Source organism: Struthio camelus, chromosome 8, assembly GCF_040807025.1.
Source record: "Struthio camelus isolate bStrCam1 chromosome 8, bStrCam1.hap1, whole genome shotgun sequence".
NCBI classification, from domain to species: Eukaryota; Metazoa; Chordata; class Aves; order Struthioniformes; family Struthionidae; genus Struthio; species Struthio camelus.
In genome coordinates this window covers 31,532,524-31,560,418 of record NC_090949.1, presented here as the reverse complement: position 1 = coordinate 31,560,418, position 27,895 = coordinate 31,532,524, and the positions used below count along the sequence as shown (strand labels likewise).

General features: G+C 40.6%; 3 protein-coding genes across 10 annotated transcripts in view; 2 read left to right on the top strand and 1 right to left on the bottom strand.

Moving 5' to 3' along the window:
* Positions 1-225: 225 nt before the first annotated feature.
* PRPF38A (pre-mRNA processing factor 38A) lies at positions 226-4,730 on the bottom strand. Its single transcript, XM_068953158.1, has 10 exons — positions 4,404-4,730; positions 4,157-4,316; positions 3,502-3,623; positions 2,893-2,978; positions 2,612-2,722; positions 1,965-2,077; positions 1,384-1,410; positions 1,208-1,305; positions 819-867; positions 226-569 (listed from the first exon to the last, which is right to left on the bottom strand). Exons 1-10 carry the CDS (start codon positions 4,531-4,533, stop codon positions 527-529), a joined length of 939 nt encoding a protein of 312 aa, XP_068809259.1. The 5' UTR covers positions 4,534-4,730; the 3' UTR covers positions 226-526.
* On the top strand, positions 4,731-24,452 carry ORC1 (origin recognition complex subunit 1). 2 transcript variants are annotated; one of them, XM_068953156.1, is made up of 17 exons: positions 4,731-4,865; positions 5,484-5,577; positions 6,328-6,455; positions 9,583-9,752; positions 10,159-10,540; positions 11,258-11,555; positions 12,071-12,175; positions 12,526-12,724; positions 14,648-14,754; positions 15,610-15,711; positions 16,041-16,212; positions 17,822-17,929; positions 18,693-18,842; positions 20,284-20,403; positions 21,086-21,252; positions 22,397-22,484; positions 23,844-24,452. In XM_068953156.1, the coding sequence occupies exons 2-17, from the start codon at positions 5,489-5,491 to the stop codon at positions 24,033-24,035; spliced, it is 2,577 nt and encodes an 858-aa protein (XP_068809257.1). In that variant the 5' UTR covers positions 4,731-4,865; positions 5,484-5,488; the 3' UTR covers positions 24,036-24,452. The 2 variants fall into 2 exon arrangements, with proteins under 2 accessions (XP_068809257.1, XP_068809258.1); XM_068953157.1 differs by having other exon boundaries at positions 4,752-4,865; positions 5,484-5,526.
* A 653-nt stretch (positions 24,453-25,105) lies between these two features.
* CC2D1B (coiled-coil and C2 domain containing 1B) overlaps positions 25,106-27,895 on the top strand; it is a 41,863-nt gene continuing 39,073 nt past the window's right edge. For 6 of the 7 annotated variants that reach the window (XR_011142613.1, XR_011142612.1, XM_068953142.1 and 3 more), the window contains exons 1-2: positions 25,106-25,179; positions 25,383-25,503. Coding sequence is in view for 5 of the 7 variants with exons in the window: in XM_068953142.1 (XP_068809243.1) it covers positions 25,438-25,503 (66 nt within the window). In the remaining 2 variants the exon portion in view is untranslated. Of the gene's footprint in view, positions 25,180-25,292; positions 25,504-27,895 lie in introns of those variants that run through there. The other variant, XM_068953143.1, reaches the window with a different exon arrangement.

The window sequence follows — 27,895 nt, the reverse complement described above, 5'->3', positions numbered from 1 at the left end:
AACACAGATTTTAACAGCGTTACTTCCTTTCTTGTACCAGGAGGTTTTTTGAGATAGTTTATGCTGGGAGTTCTTCAGTGTTACTGCGTTAATAACAAACACGTTCTCACTTTTGCAACTGAATTCAGTCGCTTTGTTTGTGAACAAAGCCTTGATTTGGGAATGAAACTAGCTTCAATTAGGAGAAGTCTAAACAAAGTATTAGGAAAAAAACAGCAAGGAGCCTTTAGAGACAAAAACCCTTATTTTTATTGCTTGTCACAATTTTTTTTTCCAAGCTTTAAGAAAACAATTTAAAAAATCCTTTAATTCTACCAGGAAGATGAGTAAATAACTACATAAAAAGTTTATTTACCTTTCTTTTAATTAAAAAAAAAAAACAAAAAACACTTCTTATATGAGAGAAGAAGGATTAAAGAAATAGACTGCTAAAGCAGCCAGTGCATATCCTGCTGCCCCATAAAGCAAATAGGACAGTATTAGACTGCAGTTCGAGGTCCCTAAACTGCCTGCTGGATTTAGTTTGCTATTCATTCCCTCGACGACTTTTCTTGTGGCTTTTCTTAGATCTGAAAGAAACAAACAAAAATTCATAGGACACGCTACTATTAATTGTTTTAAAAGACCAAGGTGATTCATAGTGGTGTTTTCTGTAGTGGACTATGGATAACGCATCTTGACTTCAAAACCAGCGCTTGGGGGAGGTACCATATCAAATACTTTATCTCCACCCAATGTAAGAGGATCCTCAGCCCTGAGATTCAGTAGCAGCTCTTACAACAGAACTGACCCCCTTAAGAACTATGCCAAGCCTTTACCTTTCAGGTGACTTAGAGTGACTTCTGTGCCTGTGACTACGGTGGTGCCCTATGAGGAAAAAAAGGTAACAGTTACTTGTGTTTATAGTCACAGACCCCTGAAATTCTTTTTTTTGCTAATGTAATCCACTTTGTGACTCAGTGTCCTAGATAATGCCAGAAGAACCCTAGCCTTAATTAGCCACACAAACTAAGCTCCATGTAAATATTTGAAAAACATACTCAGTGCAATGTTGCACGTGTTAAAGGAGTCCTCCAGGCATGCTTCCATATAACTAGCTATTTTATAAGCCACATTAGGCCTCTACTCTAGGTTCTTGTGTTTTCCTTGCAGTAGATGCTCTGTTGATAGAAACGTGCCAGAGTTAAGTGGTGAACTACAGAAATACCTGGAGATTTAGATCTTGATCTGTGGCGCCTCTCTCTGGATCTGCTGCGGTGTCGTCTTGGGCTTTTGCTGCGATGCCTCTCCCGGCGTGGCGAAGGACTGAGAGAAAGCAAGCTTTTAAATAGGCATACCAAAAATGCACGCATTCTAAGATTATATAGCAGAAAAATAGATTACCTTCTCCTCTTTGGAGAGCGGCTTCGTCTGTAATGGGAAAAAGAAAAAGAGTCACTAAAAGCCATCGACTGAACCAGTAGTTTCATTTCCTGTATTCTCCAGCAACAGCACCGGGGCTTCCCTTGCGCTATCCCATATCCCCAGTTCAAGTGTTTGTCTGGCCTGCTACACATGCTTCTGGTCTGGCTCGTACAGTGAGCAAGAAGAGGTAAGTGATGCTTTTTTTCCTGATTTAATACCAGTAGGAACAATTAACAAGATGTATTTTCTCCTCAGCCCTTGGTTTACATGAAAATCACAAGCACTTGATTCTGCTTGATACCTTAACTCCGCTGTCAAATTTAGCTGAAGTTGGCCAGCAAATTCAAGAATTACTGAAGAACTAGGGAAACAGGCAAATGAGTTGACTGCAGCTGTGCAGCACTGCAACTCTTTAAGTAATGGCTAAAAGTGGAAGGTCTAAGAGATTCTGGCTGAAGGCTATCTCTCTTCAGCTCTATAATTCGATCCAGTAAAAGCATTCTGCAGCACCGTAGATGTGTTTTAAGTAAAAATATTGTTCACAAAGAGGCATGCATCACCTTCTTGGAGACCTGCTTCGGCTCCGCCTGTATCGCACAGCAGGAGATCTGCGGGGTTTATCTAGGTCTCTGTAACCTCTTCTGCGGTGATCCGGAGAAGGTGCTCGCTCCAGCTGCAAAGATTTTTAGTTATCAGTAAGGATTCCCAAACAATTAATACAAGAGATAAAAGAAGAAACAGGTTGTCCAGTTCAAGCTTCCCTTTCCTCAAGTATTTCATACACTCAGAAATGAGCAGTACTACCTAAGTTTGCTAATCATAAAAGAGACTGCGTTGGAAATTAAAACGGCCACCTCATACTGCCCGCTCCCTCCCTTAAAAAGTGGAATTGATCAACTAGGACCATCATCATAGCTTTCAGCATCACCTTTAATTCTTTCTAAAATACCTATATATATTCTATATGTATATATAATGTCTGAAATACAAGCAGACAGAAAAGCTCAACAAACATGGAGCACTTTAGAGCTGCTTCATGGTCTAGCACATTCTCATAAGCAGTTTATATGAAAATACATTAAGGGAGGAGAAAAAGCTGCATGCAGCCTTCTAGTGCCTCCCCTCAGACATTTCTCGTAACTGATAAGAAGTTCGGTGATCAGTTTTAAATATCCCTTTACAAAATACTATAAAACAGTTGACTAACTTTTTCATCTTCTTCCTCTTCCTCCTCACTAGACTCCACATCATCCATGTCCTCTTCCAAAGCACTAACACGAGGCTCAAGTTGCTCAGCTTCTTCCAGAACATACCGTTTCTAGGAGAAATTACAACTTTATCTTACGTAATCCAAGTAAGAACAAACTCCTAAGAAAGAACCTGCTGCGCACAAGAAGTCCTGTACGTGGCTTTATGCAACAAACCAGTAGACTGATGGAAGTACTGAATATGATGCAGTCAAGAATTCAATAATCCACTTTTCCAAACCTGTAATCGAGGCAGAATGATATCACACACGCGTTCCTCATGGAGTAGTTCATCAATAAATTCATCCACGTGCATCAGTTCAAATTCTGGGAAGAAAAATAGCATTTTAAAAGACCAAGAAAATTAACACTAGCAACTGGAGTAAAGATGAAACATTTGAGACTTAAAAGACTTGTATCAAGCGGGCTGTACAAACAATAATGCTAAAATCATTCTTAAAAATTAGGAAAATCATTCGGCCTATCTTGCAAAAAGAAGAAACCACTGCACAGCTAGGATTAGTAGATTCCTTGTGCTTAAACTAGCACTCAGATTATAGTTGCTTTCTGTTGGGCACTAAAATTCAGTACCACAAATACCAAATACAAGTGTTTGGAGAAAGCAAAAAATGCAAGGCAGCTCCCATTTGTAATAAATTACAAAGACCAGCAACAGACTATCCAATGAATGAATGAATAAGTAAAAGCAAGATTTCAAGAAAATGATTTTCCTATAATTTTTTAAGCTTTTATTGCTAAAGCGGATATTTAACTTCATCTAGCCTTATTTTTTCCAGCAAAAGGTCATCTACGATACACTGAGAAACCACAGCTACGTAACGGTGCTTACCGCCATTTCTGTTCTGACTTTTTATTTTTCGATAATCATTGTACAGTGGTTCAAGATATTTGTAGCAATCAATGGCAGTGCCTGTCAGTCTCATGTACAATGCACCAAGCATTCGGACATATCTGAAAAGTAAACAAAGCGTTTCATACAACTGTGCTTTTTGCATAGGCAGCAGATGAGCTAAAACCCAAGTCTTTTCCCATACGTTTGTTAGGAAAAATGTGTACACTAAAATAAACAGAATAAGAGATCATTTAGATTTTCTCCTTTGAACACATGTATCTTCTCTACCGATTGTCTAGGCATGCAGGAACTATATCATCAGACCCTGAACTGAAAGAAACCCTTAAAAAAAGGAGGTGAACAGGGCCCCCTTAACACACCTGCTTCCAACTACTCAAGGCAGGAATGTGTTATGGCATTACGCACACGCTATAGAAACAAGCAATTTCAACAGCCTAAGTGACACAAGAAGAGCAAGTCCTTTGAAAGAGAGAACAGCGACACGCTTTGGAAAGCAGAGTTTTATCACGGTCCCTGTAGAGAAAACTAAACCTAGCACCGAGGTTACCCTGCCAGTCCACATTTCACTCAACGTGACAAGCAAAAGAGAAGGGGGAGGGGGGAAGGGGTAAAAAGGCAACTACCAACTCACTTGAAGTCTTCGTTTTTTATGAACTCCACGATGATGTCCTTCTCGGGCTGGATCTGCAGCATCTTCAGCGTCAAGCATAAGAAGGGCGTGGGCTTGATGTTGCCGCCGTAGACGCCGCCGACGTACTTGAGCTCCATGGCCTTATCCACCACCAGCTCGGCTGGGCGAGGCGAGACCGTTAGCGCCCGGCGGAGCCCCGCGCCAGCCCCCCTCGGCCCCCCCCCCGGCCCGGCCCGGCCCGCCGTACCCGTGAGGCCGAAGCACTCCTCCTTCCAGTACTTGGACTCGTAGATGCGGGTGCGGATGATCTTCTCCACCAGGTACTGCGGGTTGGTGCCGTGGATGCTGTGCGCGTCCTTCACCGTCCGGTTCGCCATGGCCTCGGCGGCCCGACCCACTTCCGCCGGGGGCGAGGCCAACGGCGGCTTCCGCTTCTGGGGCGGCCCCTACACCGCCACCTACCTCCCTTCCTCCCCGCCGGCCGCCATCTTACCTCAGGGCGGCCGCGGCTTCGCGGCACCAGGTACAAATATGGCGCAGCTTCCGCCTGCTCTCCTCCCGCCCTCTCTCTTCTGTGCGCACGCGCCGGAGGGGAGAGGGCGGGGCTCAGGGCTTGCTTTGGCGCGAAGTTCTATGCCTGGTGGTGGCGGCCGGAGCTCGCGCCGCTGCCGTTGCTGCCGCCGCTCGTGGGGTCGCTGAGGGGGCTGTGGTGAGTGGGGGAGGGGCGCGGTGCGGTGGCGGCCGCTGCGTGAGGGCGGCGGGGCGCCTCGGTCTCTCCTTGCGGCTGGGACCTGGCGCCGGCCCCGGCCACTGCCGTGGTCCCCGCGTGCCGCCGGCGAACGGCTCTGTGAGGCAGCGCCTTGCCGGAGTTGCTCCGCTGCCTCGTCGAAACCGCCCGCTGGGCTGGGCGTCGTGGGGGTTGCGCTTTCTTGAGCCTCGTGGGCTGTTCCCAGCAGGAAAGTTTTACTTCAGAAACAATAAATACAACTTAAACGTAAGCGAAAGTTTTGGGGCGGTCTCATCTGCCTGGTCGCTGGGAGTTGTGGGGCCTGGGCGAAAAATGGCCAGGTGAAGCCTTCCGAGGGCTGCCGGTGCGGTCGGAGCCGTTGCCCCAAACCCTGGAAACCTTCCCGCGTCCCCCAGAGGCGTCTGGGGGCTTGGGGGAGGCTGCCTTCTGCAAAGCAACCGGTGCGTGCCAGCTTCAGCACGTACCCCCCAAAAAATTGGTGGAAGATCTAGAAATCTGGTGTTCCTGAGTTGTTCCCTGCTTTTATGTTTAAATAATAAGCAAAACTTGCTTGTTCTCTTTTTTTTTGCTTTTCCCTAGGAATCATGAACACCCGGCACCAGAGCAAGCGCATCTATTCCTGGTATGGAAAACCCATGAGCTCCGACAGAAAACTGAGGACTTTGCAGTACAAGTAAATAGCACTTACTTGTGGCTTACTTGGGGAACCATAGACAGTAGAGGTTGTGTTCTTTACCTTTCTGGTGTCCTTTAGGTTAATGCAGCAGTGAGAATTAGAGTAAGGAGTAGTGATTTTGAGCAATGTCTCAGGACCTTATGTGTGTATATAATAGAAAGTATCTTGAATTGTAAATTGTATACTGTATAAACCCAAGAAAGCACTTAATTAAATCTGTGAATGAGTATTAACTGACTATTTGGCAGCTGTCTTGTTAGTCAGAATTGTTTTTGTCTAACTTAAATTTGCTAGTATTTCTAATCATGTTATGGATAGTTGAATGCTCATGCAATGTAAGCCGCTTTCTGCTGCTTTTGTGCTAAATCTTCTTAGCTGCTTTTGTGATAAATTTCAGATGTGTATAGTGCTTTGGGTCCTTTAGAATGGTAATGAATTATTTAAAAAACAAACAACGTATACTGACTTTTAAATAAATGAGTCTTAAAGTTCCACGGTAACTTTTAGCTGACTTGTTGCTAACTGGCTAGTTAGTTGTGAGTGTACTCCAGATAATGACCATATGTGCATTACTACTTGTAGAGCTAAAGAATATGAAAGCGTTTAAGCAGGAAACTCAATTTCGGGCTTTAGGGAGTGGCGAGGCGGGGAATACCTGCAAAGTTGACAGGTGATCAGCTTTAATGACATTTGAATCATAAAGAATATGGGAATCCTATTAATCTACATGTGCGTGTCACTTTCTAGGGGAATCCTTATTAAATTAGAAAGAAGTCAAACGGAAACCTGTATACAGCTTGGCGAGTTTGTTTTAGTAGAAGGGGAGAATGCAGATCAACCTTTTGTGGCACAACTCCTGGATTTATATGAAGATGGTAAGAGTAATTTTAAAAAAAAAAAAAAACCTACCTCCTATGTGAGAAATCTTAAAATGTTTTAAAGATGCCTACTTCAGGGGAATGTGTTTAGTGTTAACACTGTATTAGTTGCCTAATTCATTAAGAAAATGAAGCTTTGGTAATCACTGCATCTATCGACATGCACCTCAAATATTTGAGGCTAATGACTGCTTTCTGCTAAATTTGATAGATAAACAGAGAGCTAAAGGTGTTAAATTCTTACAGTCTTACTTTGTGATCTATTTTTAAAAAGGAGTTCTTGAGGAAGGCAGTATGAGCTCACACTTTATTTAGAGATTAGAGAATCTAAATGGAGTAAGAGCACTGCAATTCAGAAACTTGCGTCTTATTGGAGACGAGGATGCAACAGGAGCAACGAAGTGCAAGGCTGAAAAAAAAACAAGCTCGTTACTTTTGTTCCTCATAAAACTACTTGTTTATAGACGGGAGGTAGATTGGAAAAACAAATCATAGAAGTAACATAAAAGACTATCTGAGTCAGGATGAGAAACAGCTCCTCAGCTATGTCTGTTTGATTTCTCTGAACAGCTTTTATTATTTGGTTTGGGCCATCATAATAACGTTTTAAGGGTTTCTTATTCTTTAAATTTTTCATCGTATGAATACGTGTTACTCCACTCTGTCTATTTCCTAGTACATATTTATTGTAACGTAACTGAATGTTTTTTCATGCTGTATTGAAGGACATGAACCTTCCTTGGAAATAGGATGCTGAGCTTTTCCTCTTGTCATAATCTTTGACAAATTCATTAAAAACGAATTAATTAAAAATTAAGTGAGAGAAACTTAATGTTCAATTGTAATAGGTTCCGAATGTTTCTTTTAACTTCACCCACATTGTGTCTGTTTGTAGTGTTTGTTCAAACTTTCTTTTATTAGTGTAATAATATTGCAATAGCAAGATTCCCTAGTTTATTTAAGCAGTGAACAAATGTTTCTGGTTTATCTTTAAAATAACTGTGAATTTACAAATAACGTTTTGCAGTTTCTCAGTTCTCTTTTTCTACCACGGCTTTCAGTTAGTGAGGTCTGAGTAGATTATATGCAAATAAGGAACCCCTTCATTTGTGATAGTGAACTGGTCCAAAAATAAAACTGAGGAATTGGTTGGTTTGTAGGTAGTTTGTGACTGAGACTCTAAAAGTGTTAACTTAATCACCTGCAAGCCTCAGCTCAAACATGCTAATTCAATTTTAAAAATAGGAGCCGCAATCGTTTTATCAGATGTTTTCTCATCTGTGTCCAGGGAGGATTTCTATACTTGATGGCTCAATTCCATGCAACGTTTTTCCTTTTGACTTTTTCGGTCTGGGGGAAGGGTTAAATTTTGACTGTACTGAGTTTCTCCTAAAATGATGCTTTTGAATATCGCTTTTTATACGTTGACCTATCTGCTTCAAAAGTAGAGTAAATAAATATGAACTATCAAACAGCAGTTTTACATTAATGCTCTATCTTGCCATTGATAGTGGTCAGCTGTTTTAGAGAAATGTCTAACTCTCTATTGCATATTGTAGACTAGCCATTCGCTGGATGAATGTATTTTTTAACTTTTTTTTCTGGTTAAAATTGACTTATGCTTCAGAATCCCCTTGCTTTTTTGCTGAACTAGAATGATTAATTGTGATTTTCCTCATAACTGGCTGGAGTTTCTCCTTAGTTTTTTGAAACAGAGTTTTTGTCTCAGCATTGTCTTGTGGTTGAGTATTCCATGATCAATTAAAAAAAAAAAAAAACAAAAGGAGCAGTATGAAGTGACAACTTTTCAAATGCAATAACCATCCCCAGCTTGCATTGCACCAGTGAGTAGTTTGTGCTCCAGTTGAGTCCTTGTATTCCAGGAGAGATGCAAGAAAACAGTTACAGCATCTTCCCTAGCCATTCCTATGTTTTTTAGAATTGGGAAGTTTCTCAGAACTCCCGGCCACCTTCCTGGGTGTTATTCTGCTAGCTGCTTCCTCAAGTTACAGGAAATGAGGCTGGCGCTTTCTTTACAGGATGTGTGTAGTTATTTAGACATCATTTACTTCCATGCCTATAGACTGAACTCCCGGAGTATTAGTCTCATGAAATTCACTCCAAGTCCTACAGCAGTAACATGCTTGACTTAAAATAATATACCCCTTAGAACCAGCTCTGTTTTGATCAGATTTCAGTCATTCGTGTGCACTGTATGAACTGCTCGATTAATTACTGTTTTTTAAAAAGACTCTTCTGTCCCCAGTGCACCTGAAGAACCTAAATAGTCTGTGAAATTCCCTGGGATCAAGCTCAGCTAAAGAAGCTGCAATGCCTTCAGCTTTCCCCCTATAAATTATTCTAAGTTGGTCCCAGTGAGTATTCTAGTGTTGAGAGATCACACTGACTGTCCTGAGTGTGTCTAGTAAGCACTGAGTAGTGTGGTTGTGATATTGCCTTTGGTTCACCAGAAACCTACTACTCCTTTTCACATGTACTATCAAACAGCTTTTAGGTAGTGGTATCACTGGATCAGTACTGGAGCTGTGATAACCTTAAAATGGCAACATTTGTTTGAGCAACAGGTAATGATGGAACTGAGGCACATACTCTGCCCTCCTTAAACATCGCTTTATTAATATAATTACATAGCAATTGATAAAACTGTCTGCATACTTGCAGCTTTCACATCCTCGGTAAGTAACTTTCTATTAGTAGTGAGGTGTAACGTTGAATACTCAGCAAGACAGGGCTATGATGATTAGAATTGCATAATATTACCAGAATGGCTTTTGAAATACAAGTTTTGTGGTGTTGGAGGTGTAACCTCAAAATTCTGAGGTCAGTTCCTAGTTTTACCATTGACTCTGTATGATGTTGAGCCAATTTATCTCTCTGCCTTGATTGTTTCCAAAAAGACAATAGTAATTTTCTTCATCCCTTTTTTTTTTGTTCTTCCCAAAACAAAAGTTCTTGGGGAAGAACACTGCCTTTTGGTACATATATGTGAAGTGTCTAGTGAAATATTTCAGCTAAAGTCACTGAGTTTTCCTAAAATAGCGTTAACTCTCTGTGATACAACAAAAGCAGAGCTTTTAATGTTCACTGACTATTTTTGTTACAGGTGCTCAGCAGAAACATGCAATTGTGCAGTGGTTTTCTCATATTACAGAGATACCTCAGAATAAAAGGAAACTGCTTAAAAGAGAGGTTTCTCCCCAAGAAGTGTTTTTTGATCAAGTTCCTGGGTATGACACTGACATAGCTGTGGAGACCATTATCAAAAGTGTCATGGTATGTACTGCAGCCCATTTTTACGTGGAGGAAAGAAACAAACTCAAAAGCTTGAAAAGTGTAACAGTACAGCTGTTTTATTACCTCCCAAACCAAATGTATGATGTGTATTTGACTATTAATACAGTTGTATAGGATAGTTGGAAATTGTTAATATTCCTCCTTCACTCTATCTCAGAATGACTTTGGTTGTTGTCAGACAGCCCTAGAACTTAGGGGAGGGAAGTGATGGGGAGTCCTGTAGCGCAGTAAACTTATGCTAGTCTAAATATAGGTTGAAGACAGTGCGCTCTATAATGAAGCTTTACAAGAGATCTAATAGTAAGATATGTGAGCAGAAAATATTTGAATGCTAAAGTAACAGCAAATGCTAAGGCATGTGTTTTTTTGATATTTTCTTTTACAGGTAATACCACTACATCTGGGGGAAGCACTACCTATTATACTAAGCAAGGAACAAACTTTCTATGTAAAACAGTCTTGGGATGGGAAATGTTTTAAATCTTTATCCCCTGAAGTGTTCTCTAAGCTGAAAGAAGCTAAGAAGAAAACAGGTGGTAGCCCAAACTCTTTGACAAAATCCCCGCTGTACCCTTTGGACATCATTTGCTCCCCGAAGAAAGAGACAGAGAGAGTTGTGTGGAGTGTGACAAAAAAGAAAAATGTTGAGATGGAAATAGAATCAAAACATTCTGCTTCCAAGTCTTCCCTGTCTAAGGAGAGACATTCGCAAAGAGTAGCTAATGGCATGAAAACCCCAACAGCAAGAAAGAAGTTAGAGTTAAACAGTAAGTGTGTGTGTGTGTGTATATATATGTATAGTTTTGACTATGTATTTGTATGTTTTGTGCCTCTTCAGTCTGGATAATTCAAACACAAGTATAACTCAACATCAGTATTTTAACTTCCTGTTTTATTTCACTACCTATTTTATTTAGGCTTTGGGGTTAGCCTGTGCCTTTGGCAAGCATCTGTTGTCTTATGTCTGCTATTTCAAGCAACTGTATCGCTTATGTTCCATTGCTGTTGCAAATGTTTTGTTTGCAACAAGTAAGTCTACTTTAAAGTAAAGTTCTTGTTTGCTGAAATGTGACCAGTCAGCCTAATTTGACCTCGGAAGACCTGATTGTCTGTCTTTAATCTTCTGACCAAAAATACACTAGAACATTTACATTGGCCTTGGCTAGATAAGAGCATTTGGTCCTATGTGTACAATCAGTTACACCCCCCACGTTCAAACTGGTGCTTGGATAGAGTTGTAAGCGATGGAAGGAGATAAACTGAAAACTCGATCCCTGTGTTACTATTTCCTCTTTTTAGAGGAAATGTATGCCTTTCAGTGATTCAGTTCTTTGTCCTCGTAGTTTAATACTCGTAGTCACCTTTCATTTAAATTTATAAGTCTATGTGACAACCAATGAGCCCATCATACCATGTCATCTAAAAGTTAACCAAACCAGACATGTTAAAGCCTGACAAAAGTTCCTTTTGCTCTTGACTCCTAGGTCCCACAAAATCTCCCAAAGGCAAACTCCCAGGAAGTGATGTTTTAGAACTTTTGGGTGATGACTGTGATGCAATTGCAATGTCAGAACCATCAGCTACTAAACGAAAAGTGAAATTCACTGGAGTTTTAGGCTCGCCACCAAAAATGTCTTGTGCCAGTGAAGAGCCAAAGACAACGTTTAACAGTACAGAGCACGAGCAGAGACTTAATGACACAATACGATTATCCCCCTATAGTAAGGTCAGTGACTCCAGTGAGAAAGATAAGAATCTTCATATGGGAGAAGACACTATATGGTAAGGAATGATATTGTTATAATTATTTTTTTTAATGGGATTTCTATTTGTATGTAGTTCTCTAAAGCACATTGAAAGATCTCCTGAAAATAAAACAGGTAAAATCTCTGTGCATACCAAATTGTTTTGTCTGTTGAGATCATTGAGAGGAGTAGGAATAGCTTAAATGGTTACAAATACACTATGATGAAGCTCTAGAAAGCGTGTTACTTGGAGATGAATAAATGAGGAGGGGACATCACCAGAGAAGCTGACTGTAGAGATGGACCAAGCAGCCCACAGCTCGCTGAACAGAGAGAAGAGACTGGAACGGGAATGGTTGGACAATATGAAAGGGAATTGATACTATATTGATTATTATAGTTTGCGCTCTGTCGGCATGGATAAAAAATCTGTTTCCTTGCAGCCATAAAAATTGATTCTGAACATTGAGAGGCCTTCTCTCCATCTTTACAAGTGTGATGCAAAGGGGAAATACAAGTAGCTTTCTGTTTGTTTGTTTGTTTTTTTTACAGTTTAACTGGACATCAAAAACTAGGTAGTCGGAGCCCTGTAGTGACCCCTCGTTCTCACAGAAAATGTGCACAGAAGACAAGCGCTCGCATTGCAGAGCAAATGAGGTAATCTTTGCTTCCATGACATCTTATTCAGATTGCTATTGATAGCTTGAAGCCTTGAGAGTTTGGCTTAATATTGAAAAGCAAATGGCTCCAGAAGCACAAGCTTAATTGTAGTATCAGTGAAAAATGTCTCATTCAGAAACATAAAGCTGACTCAAGGTGTTCTTCAGAAAACTAACTTCCTTTTAACCAGTCTATTTGAATAGCCATGGAAAAGTAGCAGCTCAAGCAGAAAATATATTGGCCTATTGATTATGGTAACTACAGAAAAAGCTGGAAATATATCAGATGATAATCTGTGGTGAGTACACCAGCTTTAAAACACTCATTGCTGTTTCTGTTACTCATAGCTTATTAAATACACTGGAATCGGACGAGGAAGAGGATTTTCTGTCTAGCTCAGGCAGCTCTTACTCCCGTAGTGAAGAAGAGGAGAGTGAAGTGCTCTGTACCTCAAAGAGGGATTCTAAATCAAGCAGAGAATTTAGCACCCCAAAATCTTCAAGGAAGTCTTCAGTTCACACTCCTGCCAAGACCCCAAAGAAAACCGTAAGGTTCTTTGTAGCTGTTCACCTTTAAGAGATGTTTTTATTATTTCTAAGCCAGTTATTTGAATGCTTGATGCATAGGTACCAAAGTTAAGTATCAGAACCCTTTAGCTTTTAACGAAAGATTAACTTGCTTTGTATCACCTTCTGTATGAGGATTGAGTAGGCTGTGTGAACCACATGTGTTGTGCATGAGCATTGATGAAAAGACTCCAGCCTACAGAGGGAAAATGTTGGATTGGGCTGGAGCTGAACAATAACAGATGAATGTGCAGTTTAGCCTGTTCTGTGGCTATAAAGCTTTGGCTTACAGGAGGAGGGCAGGGAGAGATTTGCTAGGAATCAGTAGAATCAATATATGTTTTGAAACAGTAGCTCTCAAGCTGTGGATTCAGGATGGATATTGATGTGTAAAGTCTTGAGTGAAGCATTGGGGAGCTTTAGTAAGGGAAGAGGGTCCCTACTGGGTGTTTTTTTTTTTTTTAATAGAACATAGGGGAACACTCTCAAAGTTTACAGTTAAAACTGGAGCACCTTAACTAGAAGAGCGTGCAGTTCTGTTTCATGTCAAAAAGCGTATGTTCACACTGGTTCAGAGAAAGGCAGGAGAGATGATCAAATGAATGGATTTGACTCTATATGAGAAACAACTGAGTAGTATGTTACTACTGAATCTGAAAACAAGACAATATGGAAGGAGACTTAGTAAGTCTATGAAGTCATGGGTGGCAGGAGGAGTGACAAGAAACTGACTGTTTACTTTCTCTCCTGATATAAACTACAGGCTCCCCAATATACCTAGTAGGAACTGGGATCAAAACAAAAAGAATAGCGAGTCAATTATTCAGTAAGCCGTTAGACCCGTGCGGTTCTTGGCCGAGAGATATTGTGGCCGTAGGAAGTTTATCTGGTTTCCATGAGAGTCTGGGGAAAGTACCCGAGAATGCTTATTTAGTAACCCTCAATGGATCAAACTACAGCAGTTTTTCATGAAATTCTCTGAACTGAAAATAGTTGAAAGCTAAAACAGTATGTTCTTGTCCCATTCTGGCTGTTGTCTAAGCATCGATTTATGGTCAAAGTTTTTACTTTTATTATAAACTGCACACTTGACTATGTTAGTCAACTGCACACTTGAACATGTTAGTTCTCCTTTTTCTGTACAGTTTTTAGTAAGTGCAGTCCTATATAACAACAATCATGAGACCAACTCTGCACCTGGCAGTAGAATCCTCCTGACTCTTGAAGGCTTGCCAACGTGGAGATGATTACCAGCGCAAGAGGGCCGCTCTACAGGGTTCATGGCCATGCCAAAGATATGTGGCCAGCAGTTTCTCGTGGTGTCATGGCCACTGCTGGAGATGGGATACTAGGCTAGACGGATCGTTGACCTGTCTCTTTAGGACTGTTCTTATGACCATAGGCAGGCACATATTGCCAATGGTTAATTTTTGCTTCATGTTTATGAAATGTCTAGCACAGAAATCGTAATGTAACTAGAACTCCTAAGCACAACAGGAAGGAATAATTAAGGTGTTGCATTCACTTTTTTGTTTGGACAATGAAATTCATGTAGATCAGTTTCTGATCACTTACTACTTTTTTTTTTAAAAGAACTGGATCGCTTTGTAAGACAGCGCTTTAGAAGAACATAAAGAATTTTTAAATTCTTCCACCAGTTAAAAGGTGGAGTTACCTGTGTCACCATTACCCTCCCAACTTTTCTCCACTTAAGAAAAAAACATAAAGCTTGTTTGTTAGTTATGCTTTGTGAAGGCTGTTTCTCTTTTCATCTTGTACTCTGGCATTCTCAGGTAGTCTTTCTGCATAAATAATGCTTTGGAAACGTGTATGGATGATCAGTCTCCAGTAGAAATTCATGTATGTAGAAAATCTGTTTGAAGCTTTTAACTTTTCTTTGCAGCCTTTACCAGGAACACCCAAGACACCCCGGAATGCAACTCCTGAAATTCCAAAACGCAGCCATGCAGCACAGAAACCAGCCAGCATACTAGAAGAAGCCAGATTAAGGTAATGTGTAGTGGGCTAAAGGGAGGAAGTCATTTCTTTGCTTCAGGTATACAGAGCAATAGGCTATGTTGAAAGAGAGGAATGTTGTATTTACTATATTGAATGAATTTGGTAAAAGTTCATGGTGTTTTGATACCAGAAGATCATTTATGAATTTATACTAAGATACTAGAATTACAAATACTAGTAGTATTTCCAATACTACTTTTAAGATTTCAAATTATTGTGACCAGTCTATGCTAAGTTCAATGGAATTAGGTATCTGTTAGTTTTTTTATTCTGTGCAGTATCAGAAAAAAAGGACCCTCTTCTATTATCTTTAGACTGTAAAAGTATGATACCTGGCTCCTCCTAGTGGACAAAAGTTTCACAGGTTTTGGTCTAAATCATGACAAAGTGGGAAAAACACATACAGGACTGTTAGTATCCTTTATTCTGTGTTTTAGTTTCTTCCCGGTCACTCGGCTCACCTTCTCCTAGGATGAGTCTCCCCTGTTCTGTCCCCCTTACCTTGACTTATAAATTCTTTTGTGAATGGCAGCAGATATTCTTCTTTATTGCTGGATATTCATAGCATTTGCTTATGAAGATGACTGTTCAGCTCTCTTAAAACCTTAAAAGCACATATGGAGAGTAGGCTGTTTCTTTTGTGATGCTTGACATTGCTGCTCAGACTTAAAATATGTAAGAGAGATTTGAAAACCTATACATAATTACGAAGGGGGCAGGTCTAGTATTTATTTTTTCTCAGCAGGCCCTCCAAGCAGAATGGTGAAATCGCAAATCTTGCAGAATGGTGAAATTGCAAATCTTGGATCTTGCGTCCCAAATTTTTTTTTTTCTTTTAATCAAAAGGCTGCATGTTTCTGCTATCCCAGAATCTCTGCCTTGTCGTGAAGAAGAATTCCAGGATATCTATAACTTTGTGGAAAGCAAACTCATTGATGGTACAGGAGGGTGAGTTTGAGTTAAAATTAAAGATTGAAATATCTAGTCAGATGTCTGGGTAAAGGTGTAGGGTTTTTTGGTTTTCTTTTGTTTTGTTTTTCTGTTTTTTAAGATAAATTAGCATTTAGAAGGTATTTTAGATTAATTACTTCAGTAATGATAAAAATCTTGATGATCTTCCAATATGTTACATGTTCAACTTGCAAATAAAGTAACTGAAATATAGGGAATGGCCTGAAGTCAGAGGGGAGTAGTACTCAAGGAGTTGGAATTCCAGAGCTCCGAGGCCATCCTTGGTCTTAGGAGCTTGCTCACATTGATAGTGCCTCCTCTTGTAGGTGCATGTACATTTCTGGAGTTCCTGGAACAGGTAAAACTGCAACTGTGCATGAAGTAATTCGCTGTCTGCAGCAAGCTGCAGAAAATGATGAGCTACCATCCTTCCAGTTTATAGAAATCAATGGCATGAAGCTTACTGACCCTCACCAAGCTTATGTGCAGATACTAGAGGTGAGCAAAGCCTCTTCAATGGCTCTGTTATATTTTTCCTTCTATAATATAACTTTCTGTGCGCATACATACTTAGAAGGTTGCTGAGATGACAGCTCTGGAAGTCACTGTAGCAGTAGAATAATTACTGGAGGGGCTAAGAGGTCAATCAGTCTGTCATCACATAGTCCCTCTTTTGCAGGATTGCTGTCTCTGTGAGTAATACTGCGTTTGAAATCCTCATGACAAACTAGTCTGCAGTATCTCATCTAGGGCTGCTGATGGTGCTAGTGTTTATATGGGTGTGATTTAACCTTCCGAGAACTGGATTAAGATCATCCAATAGTCTTCAGATGGTAATTGCCCAAGACCTATGTTAGTCTAGGCTGACTTTAAGCTCAGTGACCTAGGAGTGAAACGATGCATTTCCTGAAACATCTAGTCGCTTTTCTTACAAGTTTCTGTCCCGTTTATTTAAGTTGGACATCTCCTATCTGAGTAGGAAGTGACTTAAGTCATTCAGATATCTCTCAAGTCAGATTTTGGGGGTAAATATGCATGTTTGCGTCTTTCCCTGAAAGCAGCACAGACAGTGCGTTATTGAGGGATGTGCTGTAGCAGGTCACTGTGTTTCTTTAGTACAGTGAAAGGTTCTGTGAGAACAATTACCTTATTTCATGGTAATGGTATCTTAACTCCTTAGTTCCTATCCTGTCCAGCATAAATGCATTTAACGTTTGTAAATTTGTAAAATTAATCAAGAATAAGTCTTTGGAAGTAAAATCTGGTTGTCTCCGTGGGCCTCAGCACTTTAAGCTAGCCCTGTTAAGTATCCTCTATGGGAGCATGTTGACAAATAAACCAGTTTCTCTGCTTCTTCTGCCTCTGCTGTTGTTTAAGCGTTCTACATAGGCTGCACCTACATTTCTGATTGCTCCGTGTCTCTTCCTGATTGTTAATTTTCCTCTTTAGTTCCCTGACATCTTTTTGTATAACTCTGAAGCAATACATGGAGCATACTGCAGCTACCTCATTGTCTTTGGAAAGTTTATAAAGAAGGGAACAGCAACAGGAAGGCCTGGACAGATGAATAGACAGATAGAATGAATGATAGATACCTGGTTACAGAAAGCATGCCAATTCCACTGCAAAAAGCTGAATTCTGTGGTGTATTGGATGCCCAGTTCCAGTGCTGTAGAATCAGGATCTCTGGAAATTGCTTGATTCAGACTGTCCTTGAATTGGAAACATGAAACAAGAATAGATTATACATTGTTGCCATGCTCGAATGCTAATAATTATAAAATTGGAAGTCTCTTTTTAAAAAGGGAGGATGAGATTCTGGAGAACAAATACAATCTTCAAATGCAATCTCCATTTTATTTTAAGGCTTGAGCCTGAACTTCTTTGAACAATTGGTTCAGCATATATATTGTAATTTTAAAGTTTCATGCTTTAATTTTGGTATTCCTTTGGGGCATACAGGAACAGTTGTTCCCCTCCACGATGAGAAAGAAACCAGGGGTTTGGTGCTGAGTTTTAGAGAGAAGTTCAAACAGAGTAAGAATTAAACTTCCTACCTCCACGGCTATGGTATATTAACCTGCAGCATTACTTAATCCTTGTCCAGTTATTGACAGGTCAGAAGGTGACAGCAACCCATGCTGCAGCACTGTTGGCAAAACTGTTCTCTACACCTGGACCAAAGAGGAAGAGCACACTGCTGATAGTGGATGAGGTGAGACAAAGAACTCTTCACTCTTTTCTCGAATATTATAAGAAATGAATTTTTGGATGAGGGAAAAGGACAAAATGTATTTATATGGTTTATGCTGAGAGTATATCACATATGCTCTAACAGGAGTAGATGTAGGAGAGAAGACACACGAGTAGCTTCTCTCGGCCTTATTAGTAAACTGAATGTAAAGAGTCAAGTATTCTATCGCTGTATTTTTCTCTGTGCTGGTTTTCAGATGGGTTTAATAATTTTTTTTGGCTCAATTCATGGAATGAGTTGTTCTGTGAAATCTAGATCAGTTATCTAGAGCCTGAATTTTGTCTGGAAGCTGCTGCTCTTTCTATGAGAAAATTCACAATGAAATATGCCATGTTCTACCTTTGAAACTATTTGAATGCGCTGTGTTCAGTAATTAACAAAAGCATATTACTTTGTGCTGTGAGCTGATTCTGGTCCTCACATGGATAGTCTTTTGATTGTTAGACACATAGTTAAGACACTGAATAGTATTTTAAAACTGCAGCTTGATACTGTGGTGAACACTGTTCAAACATCTAGTGGGGCTGTGCTTTTCCAAAAGAGATTAGTGCCTTAATTCAGAAAAGGCAGTCCGGTTAATAAATGAATAAAGGAGAACAGAGACAGCTTTTTCAGATCACCTATGAAGTCTTCTGTAGCAGAACTTGCTCTCTCAAGCCCTGATCAAGTATTGTAAGTGCAAGGTCATCATTTTTCAGGCAACTTCTTCTTTCTCTCTCCTCAGCTTGATCTTCTGTGGACCCGGAAGCAGAATGTGATGTACAATTTATTTGACTGGCCAACTCAAAAGCACTCCAAGTTAATCATCTTGGCCATTGCTAACACCATGGACTTGCCAGAGAGAATAATGATGAACAGAGTAGCTAGCAGGCTGGTATGTCCTAGCAGTTATGTTGTTATGCTAGGAAATGAGAAGGATAGAATAAATACTGTGTGCTGTCAAAGGTAATCCAGGAGAAAGGGAGGACGGGTTACAGTAGATGTTAAGCAATACTTTTATAGTTCCCTCTCTTCTCGAGAGAGTGGATGTGGAACATATAAATCCTAGGAAAGTAGCTGTAGGAGCCAGCTAGCTAATTAGATGTTGTGCCATGTAAGAACACTCTGTTCCTGTAAGAATTAATTAACAGAAAGGATGTAGATGTCTTTGTAAACATATTAAGACTTTGATAATCTGCCTTGTGGTTAAGCTGTTTACTCCAGAGTTCAGAGGAATTCCCTTCTGATTTCCCTTCCTTTTTCCCCCCTTCCTTCCAGGCACCTGGTTACTGCTCTGTCTGCCATCATCATGTGGTAGATTATTTTCTTTGTGTTGGGTACCTTTGGACAGAAAGTTAGATGCGCTCTGAACCTGTTTAATACATTTTCCTAGGTTATCACTTCAACACTGCTCTGAAAAGTGATTTGCAAAAATGGTACTATGTGCCTCCATCCTTCTTAGAAAAAGTTACACAGTAATTGAGTCAATTGCTTTCCCTCACTTGCTAAACCTGCAGAGCAGCTGATGATCTGGGACTCTGAGCACTTGCTTCTTGGCCTACGAGAGAGAGGTTCTGAGGAATGCAAAGCTCTGGCCTTCTGTAGAACATGAAAGGCAGTGTGCCAGTCATTCATAACAGAGGTCATAAAGTGGTATTCTTGTCTGAAATCAGTTTTTGTTAGCCTGAGCCAGAAGAGGATTTTTAATTTGTGGCTGCTTGCTAACTTTGCAGGCTACCATGTGAAGTTGGCTGTAGGACTGGACTGTATACAGATCTCCTAAAGGAGAGATGAATGGGTTTTTTTATATGTTCTGCTCTGTGACTGTAGTTAAAAAGATGCTTAAACAGTTGCAGTCAAAAGATTCTCATATTGGATGGCTCTGACTTGTTTGTAAATTCTGTGAGACAAATTTGAATTTTAATAGCAGCAGCTCTTGTTCCTCAGGCCTTTCAGTGGGGTGGTCCAGCTGCTGGCCCCCACTCAGTCTCGGTTGCATTTATGAATGTGTGTTTTTATTTTGCAAGTATGAAGTATAAGAATTGATTAACTGATTATAATTCACATCACTTGGAGGGGAAGAATGTGAATGAGGGTCTGCTCCTACCAGGGAAATTAAAACTGCTAACTGTACAAGCTATGCTTGAGCAGTTGAGAGTTTCCAAGTGGGCATAAGAGAAGTGTAGCTTCAGAATCTGCTAATTGGAGAGAATGTCGTCTTTAACAGAAATGTAGATACGTCCTTTTGAGTATGGAATTCCACAGCATCAGTAAAAACATAGCATGTGTTAGCAGCGCTACGAAGAATTCTCACTGTATTGTATTGTTTACTGTAGGGCCTCACCAGAATGTCCTTTCAGCCCTACACCTACAAACAGTTACAGCAAATTATTTCATCCCGACTGAGCAACATGAAGGCATTTGAAGAGGATGCAATTCAGCTAGTTTCCAGGAAGGTAAACACAGTACAGACGTGTGTCCTCTGTGTTGCATTAAGTAAAGAACATGGCGGGGGGGAAGGAGAGGGCACATCTTGTAACAGAAGTCAGACCTGACTTCTGTGTTTACATGTTCTATGCTGGAGACAGTGGGGCATTAGTAGTGGATCATGCACTATGTTTTCTGTAAGATATGCAGGACACTTTTACAGGAAACATTCCTAAGCAGTGTCCTTGCCTTTTCTGCCTGCTTTGAAAAGGCAGCAGTGTGCTCCAGAAGCCAGAGGGGTTAAAACAGGGTCATGATAATGCATAATGATATCAGCTTTCTCTGCTGTTTGTCATAATTAGAATCACTGGATCATCTTGACAAAGATTAGTATGCCAGTGGTAGTGGAAATACAGGAATTACAGGATTAGAATATAGTAGAAATGGGATAGACTATAGTAGAAATATAGGTTATAGGAAAAAAGTTCAGTCTTGAATTTGTAATGACTGGATTAGTAGGGGGTGTTTTGGTTTTATTTTTTGGTCAGCAAAATTGTTATTTTAAAATGTGAGATTCTAGTCATGTAGTCCATGGTGGAATTACTCTCCTGATTTCCCCTTCCCCTTTCTTTTTTCTTCTATCAATTCTAGCTAAATTTTTTATTCAGCTAGTAGGAAATGCTGCTAAAAACTTGTGATGTTTACTTTCAGGTAGCAGCATTGTCTGGTGATGCAAGACGTTGCCTTGATATCTGCAGAAGGGCCACTGAGATTTGTGAGTTTGCTAGCCAGAAGAATACCTGTGGAATAGTCCGAATGGCCCACATAACAGAAGCCATAGATGAAATGTTTTCATCCCCATATATAAATGCAATCAGGTAAAAACATTATTTTTCAGAGGTGTTTCTTCCCTTTGCATCTTTTTCACTGTGCCCTTTTCCAAAAAATCTTCAGTCCACTCTCACGTCCTACTCCCTCCCTTTAGGAGTGTATGTAATACTTAATACTTTGTTGAAATATGGTACAAAACAAGCCTTACAGCACAGCTAGGAGTGAAAAACACAAAGTAGGAATTAAAGACAGAGGAAAGACCTAGAAATGACTTGTTTAAAGTTATACAGCATGTCTCCGTGTTAGTGTTTTAGTTCAGATTAGGAGCAGGCTTTTGAATTTTCCTGATTGTCCCTGTTTACTGTATGTTGATTTACACTGAACTGCAGTTTCCAAGTACATATATTTGTATTCCTTCTAGATAGAACTAAATCTGGAAGATGTGCTTCAGGAGCCCACAGTTACGCTAGCTACCGGTTGCCCAGCATGCTGGGCCAGACAAGAGCTAGACGGAAGGAAAAGCCCTAGAAGCCTGTGTAGTATAGGCATCAGGTCCTCAGAGTCAGCTCCTCTGTGCTACAGAGCTGCTGGTATTATGCAACTCTCCTTGCTGCTTTGGATGCAGCCGCAGACCCCTGAGCAGAATGTGACAGTTGTAACATTATAACACACTGCAGAGCATGTAGGATGTTCTGTAAGGCTTTTGCCATTCACAGCCTGAGTTCATAATTATTAAAGAAACTATAGGCTTGTTCTCCCAGCCCAACACATGCACAGTATTATTGCATTCTTCAGTCTCTTAATTCATGAGGATTTACCATATTAAAATTTGTCTTATGTAGCTCCTAGTATGAGTGCTTGTAACAAACAGGAGATCTGCACAATGACCAAACTTTGCAGAAAACTTTAGCTGTGTTATGCTATTATGTATAGAATGAAATGTCATGTTCAGATACAGTGAAATAGAGGTGGAGTGATATGCAGTGCATTGTGGTGCCAGAGATACAGGCTGTAATATACTGGCTAGTTGAGATATAGTCTTGCATTTTTTTTCTCCTCTCTCCTGTAGCGAAATACCCTGCATTTCAGTATGTGCTTCCCAGGCAATTTTGCTTCCCTTCCAAACTTCTTCCTAAGGATTCACGAATTCTAGATTTGGTAGACTGATTTTTGTTTTCTTTTGATATTCAGGAGTGCCTCACTGCATGAACAAATCTTTCTGAAAGCAATTTTAGCCGAATTTCGCAGGGCAGGTGTTGAGGAGGCAACAGTGCAACAGGTATGTTAGTGTTTCATAGTACTTCAAAAAAAAAAAAAAACCTTCAATAAATTTATCAGGCAATAGCACAAATATTTCAGTTTTTTAATTTTTATCATATTATCTTAGATCAAATCATAAGAAGGTAACTTGGGGCATGGCTGTCCAGGCCAGGTGTAAAGCCTAACTGGTGCCACCACTTGTTCTTGCTTGGAACTGAATGCTTAGAATTGGAAGCACCTGCTGTTGTATTAATATTACCAGTATTCCAGGTCAGAAAATGAATTTTTTTTTGCCTATGTCTGAAAATGTTGCATGCCTCCACATAACTTGCTTCATAACAGAAGAAATAAGAGGTAGCCTGGGATTATGAGGTGACATTAGTTCAAGTAGGCGGCCTGAATGTTAATTTCCAAGTTATGTTTTGCTATCTTTCTCAACAGAGGCAGATATATAATTAATAACTGTTTTTTTAAGTGGACTTGTTAAATACCCATCACCAGCATGTAGACTCATTAGTCTCTGCATGGAATCCATTTCATGGATTCCACAGTACAGAAGCTAAATGTTAATATTTACCTAATAAAAATGATTAGGACTAAACTTGCTAGTTTTCACTGCTTCTGTAGGTTTATTAGTAAGCATTTTAGTCACATTTTCTGTTATTAGTTCCTAAACACCTATACTAGTTTGACTGCATGGATGCACTGAGTGACCAGTGCTTAAACTTAAAGGTTACATTTTTTCCCTTAAAGAATGTAGCTTTCCTCTGACACCAAAGGAGGTTTCTTTCCAGAGACTTAGAAAAGCAGAAGACCGTGTCTGATTCTTACCTGGTTTACTAGTCTGCATGATTTGTGACGAGTGCTTTCTTCTGTGCTTAAAGGTGGATTATCTGCCCCTTTTTAGCTGTAATCTTCCATGTTTCTAGTCAGCATGACTCATGCTAGCTTATCACTGGGCCTGGCTATCATTTCAGAGTGGATAACTAAGTAGTTTTATGTCAGCTCTTGATCTGCTGGATTGGCTTTATTCCACACAGTTCAGGGGAGAGGAGGTATAGTAACAGATAAAGATGTAGTTAAAAGAACTGCAGACAGCCTAGCTTGGTGATTGTTTTGCTTTCTTTGATTGTATGGCAAAGGAAACTTTAGCTTAGAAGCATTATTTCATTGACCAAAGTCCCAATATCCTATGTTAAAACAGCAGCATCTGAGCATTTCATCTGAAGAGACTGTAACTAGTTAGTTTCTCCTTCCCTCCCACCGAAGGAGGGGAAGGAAGCTTCCATTTTTTGCCTGAGCCCGCTGCATTGTAGCAGGAGGTAAACCTGAGTTATATCTTTTCTCTTTCTTTTTTTTTTTTTTCCCCTCCCCCTAGGTCTATCATCAACATGTAGCGCTGTGTAGAATTGAAGGTATGCAGAGTCCTACAGTATCAGAAATTATGGCAGTTTGCTCAAGGCTTGGTGCCTGCAGGCTCTTGCTGGTAGAATCCAGTAACAAGTATCTTCACATGCGGGTGCGACTAAATATCAGCCAGGATGATGTCATGTATGCACTCAAGGATTAGTAAGACGATAACAGATATTTTACATTCATATATGTATAACTATTTTAAATATTGTCTAATTTTTATTTTTTTAAAAAATGATGCTAAAATGGAAATAATGGAATGTTGTATTTTTCCTAAATATTCTGTTTAAATGTTTGATGTAGCAAAGCACTTTTTGTATAATAAAGAACTTGCTTCAGGGCATTTTAAATATTTGAAATCAAACTGTTTTAAAAATATTTTTAGGTGCTGGTAACAGGTCTTCTTTCAAATAAGATATGTGAACTGGAATTACTTGCATTACTACTAGTGCTAAAGAACTTTTAAGACTGGCAATGTCTTTGTGGCATTGCATTTTATGTAGCTTTCTCTTGTTGACTTTTGTCGAATATAAAAGATGTGATTAAAACTTGATTAAACCTACATTACTCGTCTAATGAAAAGGAGCCTTCAATTTGCAAGAAAAGCTGAAATGTGAGGAGACTCTACTACCAGGAAAGTAAAAATAGCAGCAGGAATTTGTCATTCAAGTGATCAGCTTTATGTATTTTTTGGAGCATAACTGTTACTGAGGAGAGCTTCGAAGAAATTACCTCAGCTAATGCAGGTCTGTTAAAGTCTGCTTTCATAATAGAGTTGTTTACCGAAATATATTAGTGATTTAGAAAGGGATAAGTTGGAAACACTTTAAAGAGTTGTGTTGTTGTGAAACGGCCTCCAAAATTTGTTTGTTTACCGAGATCACTTAAAGTAGAGAAATGGTGTAAAGAGCAAATACTAGAGAATTCACTGTTGCAAGATTAGAAATAAGGACTTCCCCTAGAAAGTGTCTCACACTAGCTTGATGAAGTGCAGGATTTAATAAAGCTGCAGTTCGTACAGCAAGCTATAAATTTCGTAGCAGCTTCAGCCAACCTTATAAATAAGCGCAGGATCGATAGGGCTGTCCGAGGACTGAATTACTCTCCGGGACGCGCTTTGCCGCCGCGCCTTTCCCACGCGTTCAGAGCGCTGCGGCTGCCGCCGGCCGGGCTCCTCCTCCTCCTCCCGCGCGGGGCTGCAGGCTCCGCCCCCGGCTCCCTTCCGCGCAGGCGCGCTGCTCCCGCGGAGCGGCGGCCGAGGCGTCCCCGAGCGGGGCGGGCGGCGGCGGCAGGAGGCCGAGGTGAGCCCCGGCGCGGCGGGTGTCGACCGGCCGCTCGGCCTGTCGCCTCCGCCGGCTCCTCCCTGCGGCGGGGGGCGCTGCCGAGGGGGCCGGGCCGCGGCGAGGCGGTGTGAGGCGCGGGCGGGAGGGCTGCGCGGGCAGGGCGCGGCTGGCGAAGCGGAGATAAAGCCGCGGCTTTGCGCCGGCTCTGCGTCTCCTTGCAGGCACGGCGGATGCCCGCGACCGGCTGCGTGCCCTCGGCGTGGGCTGGTGACCGCCATGCTCGGCAGGAGACCCAAGAGGAGCCCGCAGGCCAAGGGCCAGGGAGCCGCCGTTGCGAAGCAGGTGAGGAAACCTCCTGCGCTTCGGCCTCGTCTTCTTCAGACCTTTTGCTGCTGTTGGCCTGCTGGCGTTTCCCTCGCGTTAAGAAGAGCTGGCAGGACCATGACAGTTTTTTAGATTTAAATTGTCGGGGTGTTTTTCTCTCTCCTTTAGGGCATTGCTCTTAGAGTACTTATCTGACCTGAGGCAGTGGAGGTCTTGCAAGGAAGCCACTATGTTGTAACACTGATCCTTGCGTGAGCCCTTGTGACTTAGGCTAATAGTAGTTTCCTACCTCAGCTATGTTGAGATTTAATAATAGCTTTCGATAACTGTATTGGGATTTTTCTTACACCTTCCGAGATTATAAAAATAACTTACGAAGATCAAAACAGCCAGGGACAAACTCAGGGACGCGTGTGGGAGAGCGTTAGAGAGTGCTAGAACAGAGATAGTTTCTAGTTCTCTCTGTTTTCCGTATAGTCATTTTTCTTGTAATAAACTGGTAAAGCTATGCCCCTCTTGTAGCTGTGATTTAATCCTGGGTAGCGAGCCTGTATGTGTACTCTTTATGTTTGGGTGTAGTTTCAGAAGCATGGAGGAGAGAAGCATAGTTCAGTTGTGGTTGGTAGGTGTAGGAAGTCACGTGAAATTGTTAAAGATAGCAATACTGTCAAAGCACAGTCCTGGGTGGAGCAGTGGAAGAAAAGCAGAGTACAGCTAGAGGTAAAGAATAAGTCAGGTCCAGAGTAGAACTTCCTACAACTTTGAAAGTAGAAATGACGCAAGTAATATGTGGAGGAAGAATAGCTAGTACGAAAACAGAAGGATCTGAGAGGAGATTGGAATGGGATATTAAAACGGAGAAAATAGATGAGATTCCATTTTGATGATTTCTTAAGAGCCAGTATTGTCATAGCAGAAGCAGAACGGTTCAAGGAGAGATGCATAAAGTCACTGTTGCTCTATGATGAAAATTCCAATTTCTAAATTGGGAAAGTAGTATATATTTAGTTCATTTGAACAAGGGGGGTAAAAAAGGTAAAAACATCTTCCCTTCCCCCCAGTAAAACAAACTATAAAAAGATAAAGAGTAACTCTAATTAACTACATAGAGTTAGAAATTAGTAAAACATATTAGTTTTTCAGCCCATCTTACAGCATGGAGAACTGTTTCTTACGATGAATACTCTAATGGCTTGTTCATTTAAATGAACCCTATTTTGAGTTTGTTTGAGCTACGTAATGTATCAACTGCAAGTTATTTGTAACATTGTTTTTCTGTTATATTAAGCATTTGAGTTTAAAACTGTTAATTTCATTGGAAATGGGTTTTACTGAAAGGATTGAGAGACTTAGAGCTAGAAGCGCTGGATTCTGTTCTTGACTTCATGTGTCACTTGCAGTGTAGCAATGGATAGATCACATACGCTCCTGATCCAGTTTGCACACTTATAAAAGGTGCTCATTCCATAGCACTTTGCATCTTTAGATCACCGTTATAAATATTTCCTAATTAAATCTCGTCCTGACCTTTCCATTCTGTCCAAGTGTGCAAGCGTGTTTTGTTTTATGGAAGAGGAAGAAGGCATAGCACGGCCAAGTGATCTGCCTTGTGCCATTCAGAATGTCGAGGGCAGGGTCAGGACTAGTAAACAAATAGTTGCTGGTTTTGAATGCTGTTTTCCAATCCTTGAGATCAGTGTTTCTTACCTACATTTCATGTTTTTCTTTGGGATTATAAAAAGTTCAAAGAGGGTCATAGAACATTTCAAAGCAGTGCCCAGCAGTACCTCGATTCTTGCAGGATGAAGGATTTAAAAAAAAAAAAAAAGTTACCAGTAATTTGCACTAGTTGATAAACTGACAGCCAGCTTCAGCTTGTGGCAGCACTTCAGATCCTACAAGGCAGGAGGTGATTGTTAATCTTTGTAATAGCGATAGCTATTTTTTATTTCTCTGCTTCAGAGGAACTGATCTGCTGCCTTCTTGGCCATGTGAAGATCAGTAAGCCAAAAGGGATTTGTGCTTTGAAAAAGTCTGAGGAAAGCTGCTTTGCTTAACTGAATTCCATTCATCCTGTGAATTAATTCATATTTTTAAGAGTCAAGATAAAGAATGCTGCTATTTCTGGGGAAATTACTGCCTTACCTAGCACTATAAAAATAGTGGCAAAGTGATATCTAAGGCTGTCTTTTAGATTAGGACCCTGGAGATTTCTCTGATCTTTGTCGTTTAGCATGTTTTGCAACAGTAGAGTGGTTACCCCCACTATTTTTTTTTCAAATTCTGATTGGTGTAATTAGTATTCTTCCACCTGAGATGCTGTCATTTAGCTATGGTGATGATCTGTTGATTGTTTTCTCCCCCGTACTATAGGCATTGCTGGTTTTGTAATGGCCATCTTTCCATGTGT